This window comes from Malus domestica, chromosome 13, assembly GCF_042453785.1.
Source record: "Malus domestica chromosome 13, GDT2T_hap1".
Lineage (NCBI taxonomy): Eukaryota > Viridiplantae > Streptophyta > Magnoliopsida > Rosales > Rosaceae > Malus > Malus domestica.
In genome coordinates, this window is record NC_091673.1 from 9767373 (window position 1) to 9785182 (window position 17810).

The window sequence follows — 17810 nt, forward strand, 5'->3', positions numbered from 1 at the left end:
CTCGTTAATATTATGTCTTACAGCAAGATTTGACCTCAACACTGAAACCAAATTATAAAATAAAATAAAGTTAGCTCTCCTGTCCTGTGTGAGCTTTCTCAGTCGGTTAGCAGCGTGAGAAAAGTTCAACCGGGAACCTTTACCACACATACGAACGACGTACTAAAAGAAGGGTACGAGGACTTTGTAGATGTCTTTCAGCTTGACCTTCCCACCTACACTCTTTCAATCCTCTTCTTCTTCCTAACTTCCTGCAAAAACCTCAGCTCCTTGACTTAACTCCTCCATGGATTCTGCAACTTAAGAGTTCGAAGCTTGTACCTTCCATCTTCCTTTTCCCACAGGTCAGGAACTCACTTGCAACTTCTTTTCTTTTAATTTCGTTTCCTTTGGTTTATCAAGTTTAATTTCAAATAAATGCTAAATGATAATTATTTTCAAGACATAATTTGTTAATTTTATCTTTTGCTTGTAGTAACATTTACATTATTTGTCAGAAGAGTTTGATTCTCGTGAGTCTGGTTTTTAACCGAGTTTAGGTAGATTTTGGGTCTTGCCCAACAGCCATGATTGATCTTAGAGTTGCTTTGCAAATTACAATGTACTGCATTTCTGCTTTAGCATCGTAGTTGAGTACAGATGTAGGCGTATTCATATTGGTTAGAACATCGTTTGTTTTGTTATAACGAAAAATAGGCCAAAATGATCATAAATCAAATCTCAATTTATGACATGGAAAATCAGATATCGACGACATACTGAGAAAAAGTGATCATAGTAGCAATTGAGATATCCATCATGCTTGAGCAAAGACAGACTATGAAAGAACAAATAATGGTACTGAGATTTAGTCTCAGAATTCTTAATTTCAAATTGTTTGCTGTTTGGAGGATTTCAGGTCTGGATGCTAATGGAGTTGAGTGGATTTTTTATGAAATTGACTGACATCATATGAAACTAGCGAAACTTGGAACATCCATCTTAATGTAACCAACAACTAAAAATGAATAAAATGGATTTCAATATCGGAATCGAGGATGTAGGAGTGGCAGTGCTGCAGGAATTATGGAATAAGGTTGCAATTCAAGCCACAGGGCTTGTTAGCGAAACGAAGGATCTGTTGTTTGAAAAGGACAGCTTTCTGGAGTTCTCCAGGAGTATATCTGAGCTAAATATTCTCCTCGACAAGTTGAATGCCCGGAAGGTTGAAAACGCGCTGGGTTTAGAGTCCACAAAGGCTAAACTGACCACATTGAACCGTCAGTTGAAAAAAGCTAGCAAGATAATCAAGGATTACAAATATGGAAGCCGCCTCCGTCTCTTGCTTAAATCCCACTCAATGCTCCTGCAGATGCAGGAAGTAGCTAAAGATATTGCTAATACCATCTCCTCATTTCAGCTGGTCAATCTTGATATCGCGCTGCACTTGAATTCGATGACTAACCAGATCATCAACAATCTGGAGTCAATGGAGTTCAGGTCAGCGGCTGCAACAGAATCAATTGCTTCAGAGATGGAGAATTCGATGTCACAAAATGCTACGAATAGGGAGAATGCTCAAAAGCTTTTGGAAAAGATTGCAGATGCCGTTGGTGCTAGGGCAAATTCATCCTTGGTACAAAATGAGCTGCAACTTTTGAAGCAAGAGAAAGAAGAGATGGAAGCACAAAAGAAGCAGGCAGAGGCACTCCAGCTATCGCAACTGATTGACTTCCTCTATGCTACAGAAGTTGTTACTAGACCAGATGACGAGGGAACCTCTACTTACCACCAGCAGTACCCAATTGGTTCGTTCATATGCGAACTTTGCAAAAAGATGATGACAGACCCCGTAGCAATTATCTGCGGTCACAGCTTTGAGAGGAAGGCAATTCAGGAGCACTTTAGACGAGGAGAGAAGAACTGCCCCACCTGCAGACAGGAGCTTTCATCTCTAGAGCTCACACCTAACCTTTTGCTTCGAAACTCTATAGAAGAATGGAATCAAAGAGACCAGGACCTGAAATTCCAAGCTGCAGTTCATGGACTCAAATCCATTGACAACTCGAGACAGGACACGGCTTTAGAGGACATGCAAGTTCTTTTAAAAATGCCAAGATATGTAACCAAAGCTGCAGAGGAAGGACTTGCAACAAAGCTGGCGGTAATCTTAAAAGATGAAGGGGTAAATGCTGTGGCAGCATTAAAATGTCTCTACTACTTAGCTAAACACAACAATGAACAAAAGGTAAAAGAAAACGAATGGCTTGCTTAGCCCAATTACATTTCAACTTTGTAATCTTATTCTGGATGTAAGTGGTGTTGTTGCTTGCCTTCAGGAAACCATTGTCAAAGCAGGGGGCATTCGGAGAATTGTGAAGCATATCTACAAAGCCGGAAGCAAACATGATGCCGTTGCAGTCTTGTTGGAGTTGTCAGCAAAGGAAACCCTTGGGGAGAAAATAGGCAATGCAAAAGATTGCATTCCTCTTCTGGTTTCTTTACTCCATAAAGATAACACTGAAGTGTCACAGAAATCTCGTAAGGTATTGCAGAACCTCTCCTTGAACACACATTTTGTTGTCAAGATGGCTGAAGCAGGACACTTTCAACCTTTCGTTGCTCGCTTCAATGAAGGTAAAAATGATATGCCTGATAACGAAGGTAAATGCCATACCTTTCGACTGTTACACAACGTAATCATATTCCCTTGGTCTCTTTTCACAGCACCACAGGAGACCAGAACATTGATGGCTGCAGCCTTGGTGAATATGCAACTCAAGGAGAATAGTGTTGAAGACTTAAAGGAGCCGCAATTTATACAGAATTTGGTTCAGATGCTGTCTTCAAGCTCTCCAGCATGCAAATCAGCTTGCCTTAAATCCATCAAGAAACTCGTAGCATATCCCAGGATCGTAAAACGACTTCTTAAAGACCCTGCCACTATACCACATTTGCTTGGTCTCATCTCATTTAACAAGTCTGATCCACACTTGAAACAAGAAGCAGCTGAGATTCTTGCTAACATGATTGGAGCGAGTCAACAATTTGAACAACTAAAATATCAGGGCTTGGAGGAGCTGCAATCGAAGTACAATGTCTGTGTACTATTGCATCTTGTAACCAGCTCCGAAGATCAAACCAAGATTCAATTCTTGCACCTACTGGTTGAACTAAGCTATAAATCAGAGATAGCTCGAGATATAATACGATCTGAACAGGAGGCAACAGCTCACCTTTTCTCTTCCCTTTATAGCGATCATCCTGCTGTGAGAAGATGGGCAATGAAACTTATATATTGCATATCCAAAGATCATCCAGATGGGGTTCCCCTTCCACCATCTCCTGCAAAAGAAAGTGCCATTAACACCCTGTCAATGATCTTCATTAATTCACCGGATATTGAAGAAAGGTCAACTGCGGCAGGAATTATCAGCCAGCTTCCCAGGGAAGATAGTAGTATTGATGAGATACTCCGAAAATCAGAAGTACTAAAAGCCATTCATGAGGTAATTTGCAGCATGGATGAGGAAAATTGGGGGAGCAGAGCACAATCCAACCAAGGCACATCTCTACTGGAGAATGCTCTAGCAGCCCTTTTGCGCTACACAGAACCCAACAAACCCGAACTTCAGAAACAATTGGGCAGGCTTGAAGTGTACCCATCACTAGTTCGTGTTCTAACCCGTGGCAGCTCACTAGCTAAGCAGAGAACAGCCATTGCACTTGCGCAACTTTCCCAGTCTGCCAGCCTGTCAGTCTCCAATGAAACCATCAAGCAAACGAAGCACCCTGTGCCCCTCTTTGATTTAATGAAGAATGTTTCCATTATGTTGTGCTTTTCGGCATCATCAGAGAATGCAAACTCCTGTCCTGTTCATGGTGCTGCTTGTTCACCAAGAGATACCTTCTGCCTGGTTAAGGCAGATGCTGTGAAGCCGCTTGTGCGCACTTTGAGTGAGACGGAGTCTGGTGTGGCAGAGGCAGCTCTGACGGCACTTGAAACATTGCTAATTGACCACAGCACACTAACAGATGCAACTGCTGCCATTGTGGACAACCAGGGTGTGGTTGCCATTCTGCAACTCTTGGACAAAGGATCCTCATCTGCAAAAACCAAAGCCTTAGACCTGTTTCAGAAGATCTTGGTACATACAACTATCGCTGAGACGTTAAAGAAGAGGTTTGAGAATATCCTTGTCCAACTTCTCCAGGATGATGAACTAAAGAAAAAAGCAGCTTTGGTACTTAGGCAGATGGGAATCATCCCCGATCAGTCCTCATACTTCTAAAAGTGTTTAAGGCACATTTGGTGCTTAGGAATGGATTGGATTTGTTAACTCACCACATTCAAGGTACGTTGAAGAAAGATCAGATGCCAACTTTCAGATTTTGTCGAGACTAAAAGTGGAAGATGGATTAGTCATCAAGGAAACTCAGGATAAGTTATATTCCAGACTAGTCCATCTTCCACCATTAACTTCGACAAAGTTTGGAAGTTGAGAGGATAAGTTATTTTCCAAACTAGTTCATCTTCCACCATTATCTTCGAAAAAGCTTGGAAATTGACCTTTACTTCTTCCTTCAATCTCCCTTGAATTTAATGAGATATCCAATCAAATTCAATCCGAGTCACCAAATGGGACCTTAATTAGGAACAGATACCTGGTGCATAATATTTGTAGTATTTGTTCCATTTGCCATTTTTGTAATTGCACCACAACACATGAGTTGTGAAAGAAACATATGTGACATGCTCTGTTCAGGTTACTAGATGATAGACATAAACTTTGTCACTTGTTCCCCTGCCATGGCTCCATCTCACCTCCAATGGACCACGAATATGCAAACAGAATTACCCTACAGTCTGTGCTTGAAAACTTAAACTCTAATCTCTTTTCCTTTCCTTTTCTTCTGTAATTTTACAGAAAGATATAAAAGCCACAATTTAAAGATTGTTGATGCACAAAACCGAGGGGTCTTGGAACAACATAAATCCGACCGTGAATCTGCAAGAAATGTAAATAACACAAGATGTATCGTGATTCACCCCAATGTTTGGGCTACGTCCACACTGATTGTATTTCTTTGATTGTATGTATGGATTACAAGGGTGAGGGGGAGTCCCCAGAGAAAGAGAGTTTGAGAGGGCTTTCTGTTTGTGAGCATGAGAGCTTGAGAGAGATGAGCTTTGTGAGGGTGAGAGGGCTTGAGGTTTGTGAGGGTGAGGAGGCCCTTTTATAGAATAAGGGCTCCTCCCCTTTTTACATATTTGCCCCTCCATTTATTACATAATTACATTTGAGTCCCCCGAGTATTTATAAGAGGTCTAAATATGGAGGCCCTAAGTATGGTACAAACAGTAGTCCCCCAAGTCTCTAGTCAAGAGAGTCTTTTGGTTGGAGACTTGAAATTCAGTCCATGTGTCGGCCGAAGTAACTAGATGTCGTCTAGAACTGATACTCGATATGAGGCGGTGCCCAATTTGAAATGATGCTCAACTAAAAGTAGCATATGTTGCGAGGCTGCTCTGCTTGTGGCTTATGTTGCCTTGGTTGGCTCGGCCTATGGCGTTTGAAGGTGAGGGAGTCCCTTTTATAGAATAAGGGCTCGCTTCTCAATACATAAATATGAGCTAGAGTTGATGCTCGCGACGAGGCGGTTGCTCAGTAGGCGGCGATGCTCTCTAATGATGGTGAAGGAGTCCCTTTTATAGAATAAGGGCTCGCTTCTCAATACATGAATAATGGGCTAGAATTGATGCTCTCTAATGATGGTGAGTGAGTCCATTTTATAAAATAAGGGCTCGCTTCTCAATACATAAATAATGGGCTAGAGTCCCCCAAGTATTTTTCATAAGGCCTAGTTGAGGCCCAATATATGGTACATAATGTAGTCCCCCAAGTCTTCGGTCAATAGAGTCTGTTGGTTGGAGACTTCAAATTGAATCCATGTATGGGCCGAAGTGGCGGTTGTTTGGAGGCGGTATTTGTATACCCTGCACTAAAGCTTTGTAGGTGAAGCTTTGCAAGTGAAGCTTTGAAGCTACAACTCTGTAAATAAAGCTTTCGAAGTTGGAGCTTTTGTAAATGAAGCTTTTGAAGCTAGAGCTCTGTAAATGAAGCTTTCGAAGCTGGAGCTCTGTAAATAAAGCTTTTGAAGCTAAAGCTTTGTAAATGAAGCTTTCGAAGCTAGAGCTCTATAAATGAAGCTTTTGAAGCTAGAGCTTTTGTAATTGAAGCTTTTGAAGCTAGAGCTTTGTAAATGAAGCGTTCGAAGCTAGAGCTCTGTAAATGAAGCTTTTGAAGCTAGAGCTCTGTAAATGAAGCTTTTGAAGCTAGAGCTTTTATAAATGAAGCTTTTGAAGCTAGAGCTCTGTAAATAAAGCTTTTGAAGCTAGAGCTCCGTAAATGAAGCTTTTGAAGCTAGAGCTCTGTAAATGAAGCTTTCGAAGCTAGAGCTTTTGTAAATGAAGCTTTTGAAGCTAGAGCTCTGTAAATGAAGCTTTCGAAGCTAGAGTTCTATAAATGAAGCTTTCGAAGCTAGATTGACATGAGTGATGCTCATGAATGTTTATGTTGATTGACATGAGTGATGCTCATGAATGTTAACATGAGTGATGCTCATGAATGTTAACATGAGTAATGCTCATGAATGTTGACATGAATGATGGTCATGAATGTTTATGTATAATTGACATGAGTGATGCTCATGAATGTTTATGTATGATTGACATGAGTGATGCTTATGTATAATTTTGGAGAACTGGACGTACTTTTGATCACCTGGTTGGTGATAATAGCGGTAGGGTGCCGAATCAATTTGGAGTACTGGGTGTACTTTTGATTATCTGGTTGGTGATAATAGCGGCAAGGTGTCGAATAATTTTGAAGTACTGGGCGTACTTTTGATCACCTGGTTGGTGATAATAACGGCAAGCTGCCGAATAATTTTTTGTAGTACTGGACGTACTTTTGATCACCTGGTTGGTGATAATAGAGGGCCAGGCTCTTTTGGGCATATGGGTCTTCGCCCGTCACATAACATTCCAGCCTATTATTTTGGGCTTGCCGTTTTTTTTTTATTACCCTCTAACATGGATTTAAATATCGATATTATCGGCGAAATATCGCCGATAATATCGATTTTTCGGGGAATGGATATTTAAATAGGTATCCGTGTGGTTTTCGTCCAAATATCGCGATATTTTGGAAATATCGAGATATTTTGTTGAACGATGCAGTCGGACTCCGATATCGAACGCCGGAGATGGTGTGCCTGTTCCCGAGCCCATTTCGTCCCAAAAACCTTGCAAAAACGCAATTTTTAACTTCAATTTCACACATAAGCTTCAAATTTCACGCATGCATCAACGATTCAACATATGTGATGTCGGTTTAAGGCTTAGGGTTTCAATGGAATCTCACCTGAAAAATCGATGACTGGGCCAACTCCTTGCTCAGCGGCGCACCACCAGAGACGACTGAGCCAAGTCCAACTTCGCCAGAGCCACGATCAACGGCAGCGAAGGATCGAGAGAGTGGGAGAAGGGGGAGATCTGTGTGTGTGTGGGTCGAATGGAGAAGGGGGAGAAGAGAGGTCATGCCTCAGAGAAGAAGAGAGAAGGATCGAGGGCCTCAGAGAAGAAGAGAGAAGGATCGAGGGCCTCAGAGAAGAAGAGAGAATGATCGAGAAAGGGGAGATCTGTGTGTGTGTGTGGGTCGAATGGAGAAGGGGGAGAAGAGAGGTCCGGCGCCTCAGACTCAGAGAAGAATAGAGAAGGATCGAGAATGAGAGAGAGAGAGAGAGCCGTATGCGTGTGTGATATGTGTGCGTGTGTTGTGTGCGTGTGTGATGGCATGTGTGTGTGTGTGTGTGCGCCTCTGTGGTTGAGTGACCCCATCTGACTCACCTCATGAATTTTTCAATCACTTTTTACAAATGCAGACAATGGACAACGAATAATAGCATGTCTGTGTGTGTGCCTCTGTGGTTGATTGACCCCATCTGACTCACCTCACTAATTTTTCAATCACTTTTTACAATTGCAGACAATGGACAACGAATAATAGAACTTTAATAATGAAACCGTGTATCACTGTGAGTCTGTGATATGCTTTCACATGCAAAACCATGTTCCACTCTCTGTTATATACTTATATTCCCTCAGAGCATGTGCAAAACCTTATCAAAGGTGGAGTATCAGAGGCATTCCCTCAGAGCATTTTCGTTTCTTCTTCTTCCCTTACCATTTTCAAAGTCATTCCAGATCCATTCCAAAGCTTGAACACAAAGGGTTCCATATTTAAGGTAAGTTTACAAACTTATATTTATATTATTGTAATTTATACAACAACAAATAAATTTGTATGGACTCGTATGTTAATTTTTTTAAGTAATTAATACTTGCATGTTAATTTTTGTAGGTAATTAAGTAATGTTAACAATTACATGTTAATTTTTTTTTAAGTAATTAAGTAATGTTGTATAATTATTCCCTAGGATTATTTTAATATGTTTAATGTTATTTATTATTTTATTTCCCTTACCATTTTCAAAGCCATTCCAGATCTATTCCAAAGCTTGAACACAAAGGGTTCCATATTTAAGGTAAGTTTACAAACTTATATTTATATTATTGTAATTTATACAACAACAAATAAATTGGACTATTGTTAAATTGGATTATTATTCATTAAATTGGATTATTCATTAAATTGGCTTATTATCAAATTGGACTATTCATTAAATTGGATTATTGTTAAATTGGATTATTATTCATTAAATTGGATTATTCATTAAATTGGCTTATTATCAAATTGGACTATTCATTAAATTGGATTATTATTAAATTGGATTATTATCAAATTGGATTATTATTCATCACTATGTTTTATATTAGGATTATTTTTTTATCAAATTGGATTATTATTCATTAATATTAGGTTTTATTAATCCATATTATTTTTTTAATTACTTAAATTTTTACAATCATTTTCTTTACTTCGTATTTAATTCTTCTGTACAATAACTTTATTATTTAGGTTCTCTTATATAACCGTCATCACTGATTCACTACTATATTTTTTGGCCAAAAAATATTTGTCTAATTTTCATGAAAATTAAATGTAGGTACGTTTAAGATGTCTAGTGGAGCTACTAAACGTGATCCAGCTTGGGAACATGGAGACCCAATAGACGGAAACAAACATGGCACAATTTGCAAATATTGTGGTCGGGTAATGAAGAGTGGTGGAGTGACACGACTTAAGTACCATCTTAGTGGATTAGATCCAGCAAAAAATGTCCAACGATGCGATAATGTCCCCCCAGAAGTGAAGGCATTCATCAGCACATTATTAAAAAATAAAAAACAGCAGAAGGAAAAGATAACACAAGGAATGGAAAATATTCGAGCTGGGCTACGAGGAGAAGTCATTGGCCAAGCGGTTGACAGTGATGATGATGACGATGAGGACGAATGTGATGATGACATGGGACCTGAAGAACGACGCAGTTTGAAACAAGCATTACGTGCCTCCAAACAGTCAGCATGGGAAAGAGAACACCTTCATAAAATTCCTAATAGGGGACAAGGTTCCGGGACAAGTGGTGGTGCACAAATGAGACGGGGAGGCAGTCTTAGAGAATCACAACCAACACCACCAATAGCCCCAAGTTTATATAAGTCATCCAACGCACGTCAAAAGAGTGTTTGGAGTTATTTCAAGGGAGGTAATGTGAAGGAGGGAATGGGGCGTCTAATTAGCAAGTTCTTTATCTATGAAAATGTCCCTGCTGCGAAGGCATCATCACATCATTTCAAAAATATGGTAGTGGGATGTCAACAGGCCGGTGTTGGAGCACAACCTCCCACTCCCTATGAGATAAGAAACAAATATTTGGATATGGAGTATAAAGACATTGGCGAGTATGTTAACAAGTTGAGGTCAAAGTGGGAAACTAATGGTTGCACAATCATGTGTGACGGATGGACCGGCCCGACCAGATTATCTATCATCAACTTCATGGTATACTCTAAGGGAAAGACAATTTTTTTGAAGTCTGTTGATGCTTCAGACCATATAAAGAATTACAAGTATATTTACAAATTATTGAGGGATGTAATCATGGAGGTGGGAGAGCATAATGTTGTCCAAGTCGTGACCGACAACGGTTCTGCATTTGTCAAAGCTGGAAAAAAGTTAATGAAGCATCATAATGTGTTTTGGACATCATGTGCAGCACATTGTATTGATCTCATGTTTGAGGCAATGGGGAAGAGAGAGAATGTTGCTACTGTGGTCAAAAGAGCTAGAACGATCACAAATTATATTTACAATCACGGTTGGTTGTTGGCAAAGATGCGTGAATTTTGCAGAGGAGAAATTATTCGTCCAGCTACCACTCGATTCGCCACCAACTATATTGCATTAAACAGCCTACTCAAGAAGAAAGCAGGGTTGAAGCAACTATTCACTAGTGACGATTGGGCCAACCACAATTTCAGCCGCTCAAATACAGGTCGTATGGTGGAAAGTATAGTGCTTGATCATGCTTTTTGGACTCAAACAGAACATGTGTGTCAAGTGTTTGAACCTCTTTACAAAGTTTTACAGATCGTTGACACAGAAGTGTATCCTACTATGGGGGCAGTATATGAGTTGATGCGTGTAGTGAAGGATGAATTGGAAAGAAAACATGGTGCAAGGTGGGTCATAAAAATAATTGAAGACCGATGGTATAAAACATTATACCACGATTTGCATGCAGCAGGTATAAATTATGTTATAATTTGCAATTCATTTCTTTAGTTGCATAAGTATTATTTCTCTTATTAGAGTATGTGTTTCTTTGAACAGCATATTATTTGAATCCCCGATACCAATACAGACCCGGTGTTGGAGATGATGGTGACCTTATACGTGCTGTACATAATGTATACTCTAAATTAGACCCTGCATCACCAGCAGTTGGCCAATTTGGAAATGAGGTACACAATTACTTAAATTATAATAATTACTTTGTTGGATTAAACTAACACAATTTATTGTATTCAGCTAACATGGTTTAAAGATGCAAGAAGAACATTTGGAGAACCAACATCAGTTGCTGCTCGAACAAATATGTCTCCTAGTGAGTATAAACATATTTCACTATAAGTTTATAATAGAATTTGTTGGAGTTATTAGGCTTATCAACATTATTTTTCATTGTAGCTGAATGGTGGATCATGTATGGGACCGATGCACCAACTGTGAGAAAGTTAGCAATAAAAGTATTATCACAAACAGCTTCCTCATCTGCTTGTGAAAGAAATTGGAGCACATTTGCACTCATACACACAAAGCAAAGAAATAAGTTGGCTCATAGTAGCTTGGAAAAATTAGTTTATTGCTACTACAACATGAAGCTTCAAATTCGAGATAAGGAAGCAGAAATCGATCATGTCGACCGTGGTGACCCACTAGATGTGTTTGATATTGTTGGTGAAGATGATGATACGGAGGGTAACCAACTTTTTCAATGGATTAGACCTCTTCATTTAGATGATGATGAAGGCAACCCAGCTCCCAGAGTTGCTGAAGAAGCACGTAATGAAGGGATAAATGTAGAAAGAGTATTAGAGGAGGAGGTGGGATCTAGCAGCTCTGACTATTTCGAAGAACTTTTGTACCCAAGACCAAGCAACACTGGAATTCCACCTTCTTCCAATCCTACACAACCACAACATCGTGCTGATACTAATGATAGCTCTAGTACAAGATCAGGAGACTCACCTACCAATGGAGGTGGGAATGATGAAGGACATAGTGGAGCTGGAGGTAGTGGTGGTGGATATGGAAACTATTATGGACCACCACCTCCCGGATATATGAGCCCCTTCACTGGTGAGGCAAACTTCACGCATGCAACACAGGATGATGACCATGGCAGTAGGCAGGCAGGACCAGGAATTGGTGCCATAGGGAAGGACTATACTCGCAGAGAAAGAGGCAAGGGGATTTTGTCAAGTCAAGAAGATGACTCGTTATCTAGAACTTCAGACTCTGTTGGATTGGGAAGTAGTAACTATGGTTATACTCATAACCAACCATTTCCCTACCCTTCATATCCCATTCCTGTTGGGATGGAATCGAGCGACTCATGGAAACAATCCCAGACTCAATCTTCAAATGATTTTTCTTATGGACAACCTCAACCAATCTCGGATCCATATGGGTGGTATATTAACAATTACATGCAAAACTATTTTGGGGATTTATCATTTGATAACTACTCTTCACAATACACTCATTCTACACATAGAGATGATGAAGATAGTGAAAATTTTGAACCTCATAGGAACTCTATGTGGTACTAAAGTGTAAAATATTGTACTAATTCATTATATATAAATGATTATGGTGTGTTTAGACTTCTTTCATTAATTACTACATATTTTCTACACTCACAATGTTTGTCAGATCGCTATATAATCAACTTGATAATGTTAAATCCATCATGCAATGCATTTCCTTCCAATTTTTTGTGATAAACTAATAGATAATTGACTAAATAAACATCCTACGACGTTTCAATAAAAATTTCCAAGTTTTTCTTACAATTTCCGTGGTTTCCATGTAATTTTTATCGATATCGATATTTTACCGATATTTCCATCGATATTTCCGTGTTTTCGGACTACCGATATTTCCGATATTACCGATATTTTCTTCCTTGCCCTCTGATGGGGTTACACAGATGTCTCTGAAAGATAAGGAAAATAAATTACATCATTCAAAAATAAATCTGACCCTCTACTCAATGGGTCACGGCCATAATTCTCTTTTCTGCATGCCATCACCACCGCAATTATGTCTACTTTTTTTTTTTAATTTTCTTTTGCTTTCTTCTTTTCTTGATATCCCCGCTCCTTCTCTGTCCACCCATGTTGCTTTGTAAGGTATCTTTTGCTTGCAAACCCACTTGCTTTTCTTGGACAGCCTGGTCGTGCCCATCCATTCTCACTCCTCATTTTTCTTTTCTGTAAAGGAAAAGAGACTTTGGTGAATCTGTGAAAGAAAAGAGAGAGCTTTTCTGGTAACTGCTGTTGCTTTTGGTTTCCCATGTGCTCTCACAGAGAATGGGTTGAAAGAACACTATTGTAAGGTCATATTTTGCTTTTCTTGATCTTTCCCATGCCTCCACAGTGTGGCAGCTGAAAGCTTGTCCCTCATCTGTCGCCCTTTCTTGCTCAAGTGTAAAGTGTTTCTGCTGATATACTCCTCAGGCGGCCATGAATTCTTTCTACAATGGAACAAATGCCCACTGACCATGTCGACTTCTCAGCAGCAGATACCAACTGGTACTGAATCAATGCCTCCCAAGTTTGATATAAGGGAAAACCCAAACCCAAAGCTTCATTCACCTCCAAAGAAGGACACCGATCGGAATATTTGAATGAATGCTGAAAGCTTCCTTCACCTCCAAACCCCAAATCCAGAGCTTAAACCAACAACCAAGCAAGCTGAAAGCTTTCTTTCAACTTTCTTCAGACCCAAAAGATGATAAATTTGAATGAATGCTCAGAAACAGAGGCATGCCGGAACAGGAGCTCCACCGAATCGGAAACCCCGGAATCCAAACACTTTCCAGGATTCGAATACCCAATTAAAAGTAAAAAGGCGATTCAGATTTGATTTTATTGGATTGGACTGAATTCGACGATGTTGTATTGTGATGGGAGTTAAGCCCGAGAAATAAACCAGGCTGAGCCTCCATGTAAACCATCAGCACCAAAATTTGTCGAATTTTGAAAACCCAGGGGCTAAGATTTAAAAACCAAAATGTCGAGGCACATTCTCAGCAACAGGCTTTGCTGCAGGTTCCAGAGGAGCAGGTTCATCAGAATCTCCTCGTAGAATTTGTTCGACGAAAGGTCGAGGTGCCGAAGGTTCACTTGAATGTTGCCGGAGATTGTTCCGGAGAGGAAATTTGAGTGACGTTGAGGATTTGAAGGTTGATGAGGTTGAGAATCGCCGACGGGAGAGTTCCGGAGAGCGAGTTGCCATGTAAGTAAAGAGCACGTAAGAAACTCCAACCCCCAAGAATCAATTGATGCCTGCCCTGGGCAAGGCCCTTTCTGTGCTCCAAAGAGAGAAAATGCTCAACAATGGAAGCAACAGTCACCACGAGAACATGAAACCATTGGTGGATTTCATGCTGCAGCCTGCAACAAGCAAGCCCATGAGCTTGAATAGCCCCAGTTCACCAGATCCCCATCGTTGTGTGTATTGGACCCACTTTCGGGTCCTTGACCCTGACCCAGCCCGTCTGACTTGCCCTTTTTCCCATTAATCGCCCTTTTTCCCATAAGAAAATAGAGATCTGAGAGTGAGATGCAGAGAGAGAGAATAGACGGTGGTTGCAGGGATCATGGTGGAAGCGCGCAGTGGCGGAGAAAATCACAATCGCTACTGGGAGTGACGACAGAAATCAGGCGCCGAGTTTCAAATGGGAAATGCTTCTGTCCCTGTTGAGCAATATTCTCAAAGTCCTCTTCATTTTGTTCATCTTTGATGGGTGCGAAACCAAAAGTTTTAAAGAGATTGTTGAGGAAATTCTTGGACTTGGTCATGGTTTTCTGTGACTTTTAGAACAGCCCAAGCCCCTAAATGAACACAAAAGAAGGAGGAGGAGAGCAAAGAGAGATTTACAGGTGGGGCGTGTGGAATTTCGTTTCCAGCGAAAAATTGCAAATCATGGGATTTTGTGGTTTTATGTTTGTGGGGGTTTTCTGGAAAAGCCCAAGGAGGGAGTTTTTGGGTTTCTGCAGATTCACGGCGGATGTGGAAAAACGAAATAGAACCGACACAACTTTTCGTATCGTTTCCCACAAACGACGCCAAATGTTGATGCACAAAATCGAAGGGGTCTAGGAACAACGTAAATCCGATCGTGAATCTGCAAGAAATGTAAATAATACAAGATGTATCGTGGTTCACCCCAATGTTTGGGCTACGTCCACACTGATTGTATTTCTCTGACTGTATGTATGGATTACAAGGGTGAGGGGGAGTCCCCCAGAGAAAGAAAGAGCTTGAGAGGGCTCTCTGTTTGTGAGCATGAGAGCTTGAGATAGATGAGCTTTGTGAGGGTGAGAGGGCTTGAGGTTTGTGAGGGTGAGGATGCCCTTTTATAGAATAAGGGATGCTCCCATTTTTACATGTTTGCCCATCCATTTATTACATAATTACATTTGAGTCCCCCGAGTATTTATACGAGATTTAAATACGGAGGCCCTAAGTATTATACAAACAAAGATAAAAGACAAGCAAAAATTTTAAGAAAATAATACGATGGCTTGTTAATACCAAGAAGTTGTACAGTGGACCCTACGTGTCAATGAAAATTTTACTTACGTGAAGGTTAATTTTACTTATGTGAAGGTTTGCAACTAGTACACCGGGAAAGTGTATGTTGTCGCTGAATCTCAGTTGTCAGCTCTTTCTAATGAGAAACCAAAAGAAAATGTAGCAAATGGATCTGTTTGTGATTCAAAAAGCTAAATTCAAATGCCAAGGGATCCTTGGGTGGGAAAAAGGAAACCATGGACACTGCACATGAAGTAGTGGAGAAATTTTTTGGTGCTTCTTTAGTGGGAAAGAAGTACGAACCACTCTTTGACTACTTTGTGGAGTTCTCTGATGTGGCATTTAGAGTTGTTGTAGACAACTATGTTACCGATGACAGTGGTACTGGTATTGTGCATCGTGCTCCTGCATTTGGTGAAGAAGATTATCGTGTTTGCCTTGAAAATCAAGTGATCAACAAGGGAGAGAACTTGATTGTAGTTGTTGATGATGATGGATGCTTTACCTAAAGAATTACTGATTTCAGCAAGTGCCTATGTCAAGGATGCAGATAAAGATATTATTGAAGCAGTAAAGGCAAAAGGAAGGCTAGTGAAGTCTGAAACGTTTACTCATTCTTATCCCTTATGCTGGAGATCTAAAAACTCCGCTTATTTACAGAACTGTTCTAAGCTAGTTTATCCGAGTGGAGCTGTTGAAAGAAAAATTGTTAGAAAACAAGAAGCACACTTGCTGGGTTCCTGATTTTGTGAAGAAAAAGCGCTTTCATAATTGGCTGGAAAATGCATGAGATTGAGCTGTTAGTCGAAGTAGATTTTGGGGCACTCCACTTCCAGTGTGGATTAGTGAAGATGGTGAAGAAATTGTTGTTATGGATTTTATTCGGAGGCTTGAAGAGCTTTATGGTGTTAAGGTTTTCGATTTGCACTGCCGCAATATTGATCACATTACGATTTCCTCAAGCCAAGGTCCCGAAAATGGTGTTCTTCAACATATACACTCTGTTTGATTGTTGGTTTGAAAGTGGGTTCATGCCTTATGCTTATATCCACTATCATTTTTTTGAGAAAGACATTTTGAGAAAAATTTCTCTGGCTATTTTGTGGCTGAGGGGCTAGATTAGACTCGTGGATAGTTCTACACTTATGGCGTTATCTACGATGTTATTTCGGAAACCTGCTTTTAGGAACCTCATTTGCAATGGACTTGTCCTTGCCAAGGATGGTAAAAAAATGAGTAAGAATTTGAAAAACTATGCTCCACCAATGGAAGTTATCAATGACTGTTGAGTTTTGATTTCAATATTTGTTGTATATTTCATTATGAATGTTACAAGAGAGTGAAGGCAACTCTTATAGAGAGCTAAAAGAAAGCTACAATAGATTGTAGGATAACTATATAAACGCAATCCCTAAAATCTGCCTTAACAAGTGGAAAAGCAAAAACCAAATTACAAGTAACTAAGAAATGTTGATGTAAGGTGAATGACAAGCTATGGAAAGTAACTTTAGCCTATGACTTAGCTAAAGTGAGGATGACAACTTATACATACAACCCATCCATACAAACCGGTTTCAATACACACCCTTAAGCTAGATCAAGGGGATTGATTGATCCAAGCTTGCACAACAATTGCTGAAACTGAGTAGAGTCTAGTGCTTTTGTGAATAAATCAGCAAGTTGATCGTGGCTGCGTGTGAACACGGTGTCTATCACCTTGGATTGAACTTGAGCACGAATATAATGGCAGTCAACTTCAATATGTTCGGTCCTTTCATGGAATACTGGATTGGAGGCAATGTGCATGACACCTTGGTTATCACACCTTCAATTTCATAGTTAAATCGTACCCTATAGTGTTGGTTTGCCATTGACCGGAGCACGGAATGATCTAACCTCCTTCCTCGGCGAGAAACAAAACCAGGCATTTGGGCCTAAACCCCAAGCCCAAAACTTTAGGGCAGCCCAAACCCAAACCCTTGTCTTTAGGTCTTCGGGTCAGTTGGAACTCGAGCCCTAGGCTCGTTAACCATTTGAAGCCCAAACCCAATAACCCTTTTTATTTTTATTTATTTAAAAAAAAAACCAAAACCCAAAGGCACCGGGCCGGGCTTTCAAGCCCAAGCCCCTTATTTGCAACCCAGGGCCCTTGGCCCGTTGAACCCAAAACCCTTTTCCCTTGAGCCAATTCACTTGGGCCTCTGCTCCGATAGCTCTAAGCCCAAAACCCAAAACCCTAAAACCCATTGGACCCAAACCCTTTAGGCCCAACCCGATTGACCCAAACCCTTTAACCCGGTTAACTTGACCCGACCCGAACCTGTTGACCCAGTCAACGCCGACAGTTGACTTTGACTTTGACCGGTCGACGGTCAATGTTGACTTTTTTGGGGTTTCGTCCGGGACATCTCCTAGGCTAATTTCGACGTCCTGGATCCGTTTTTGACGTTTGTTTTCCCAAATTCAATCGTATGA

The 17810-nt window shown here is 40.4% G+C and overlaps 2 protein-coding genes and 1 pseudogene across 2 annotated transcripts; all 3 read left to right on the forward strand.

Moving 5' to 3' along the window:
• Positions 1-37: 37 nt before the first annotated feature.
• Positions 38-4842, forward strand: LOC103452506 (U-box domain-containing protein 43-like). Its single transcript, XM_008392005.4, has 4 exons — positions 38-344; positions 899-2227; positions 2319-2616; positions 2707-4842. Exons 2-4 carry the CDS (start codon positions 1004-1006, stop codon positions 4269-4271), a joined length of 3087 nt encoding a protein of 1028 aa, XP_008390227.2. The 5' UTR covers positions 38-344; positions 899-1003; the 3' UTR covers positions 4272-4842.
• A 3278-nt stretch (positions 4843-8120) lies between these two features.
• LOC139190782 (uncharacterized) lies at positions 8121-13422 on the forward strand. The gene is made up of 7 exons (XM_070811256.1): positions 8121-8289; positions 8540-8589; positions 9123-10755; positions 10842-10972; positions 11040-11115; positions 11199-11738; positions 13253-13422. Exons 3-7 carry the CDS (start codon positions 9123-9125, stop codon positions 13420-13422), a joined length of 2550 nt encoding a protein of 849 aa, XP_070667357.1. The 5' UTR covers positions 8121-8289; positions 8540-8589.
• Positions 13423-13539: 117 nt separating this feature from the next.
• Positions 13540-16624, forward strand: LOC114820360 (isoleucine--tRNA ligase, cytoplasmic-like; annotated as a pseudogene).
• The last annotated feature ends 1186 nt before the right edge of the window (positions 16625-17810 follow it).

What these genes read in the sequence shown, in the direction of transcription:
- LOC103452506 (XM_008392005.4), top strand. Translation starts at nt 1,004, where the DNA reads ATGAATAAAATGGATTTCAATATCGGAATCGAGGATGTAGGAGTGGCA. An exon ending in AACACAACAATGAACAAAAG is followed by an intron (nt 2,228 to 2,318) that starts GTAAAAGAAAAC and finishes GCTTGCCTTCAG; the next exon opens with GAAACCATTGTCAAAGCAGG. An exon ending in CGTTGCTCGCTTCAATGAAG is followed by an intron (nt 2,617 to 2,706) that starts GTAAAAATGATA and finishes CTCTTTTCACAG; the next exon opens with CACCACAGGAGACCAGAACA.
- LOC139190782 (XM_070811256.1), top strand. Translation starts at nt 9,123, where the DNA reads ATGTCTAGTGGAGCTACTAAACGTGATCCAGCTTGGGAACATGGAGAC. An exon ending in CCACGATTTGCATGCAGCAG is followed by an intron (nt 10,756 to 10,841) that starts GTATAAATTATG and finishes TTCTTTGAACAG; the next exon opens with CATATTATTTGAATCCCCGA. An exon ending in TGATACTAATGATAGCTCTA is followed by an intron (nt 11,739 to 13,252) that starts GTACAAGATCAG and finishes TATACTCCTCAG; the next exon opens with GCGGCCATGAATTCTTTCTA.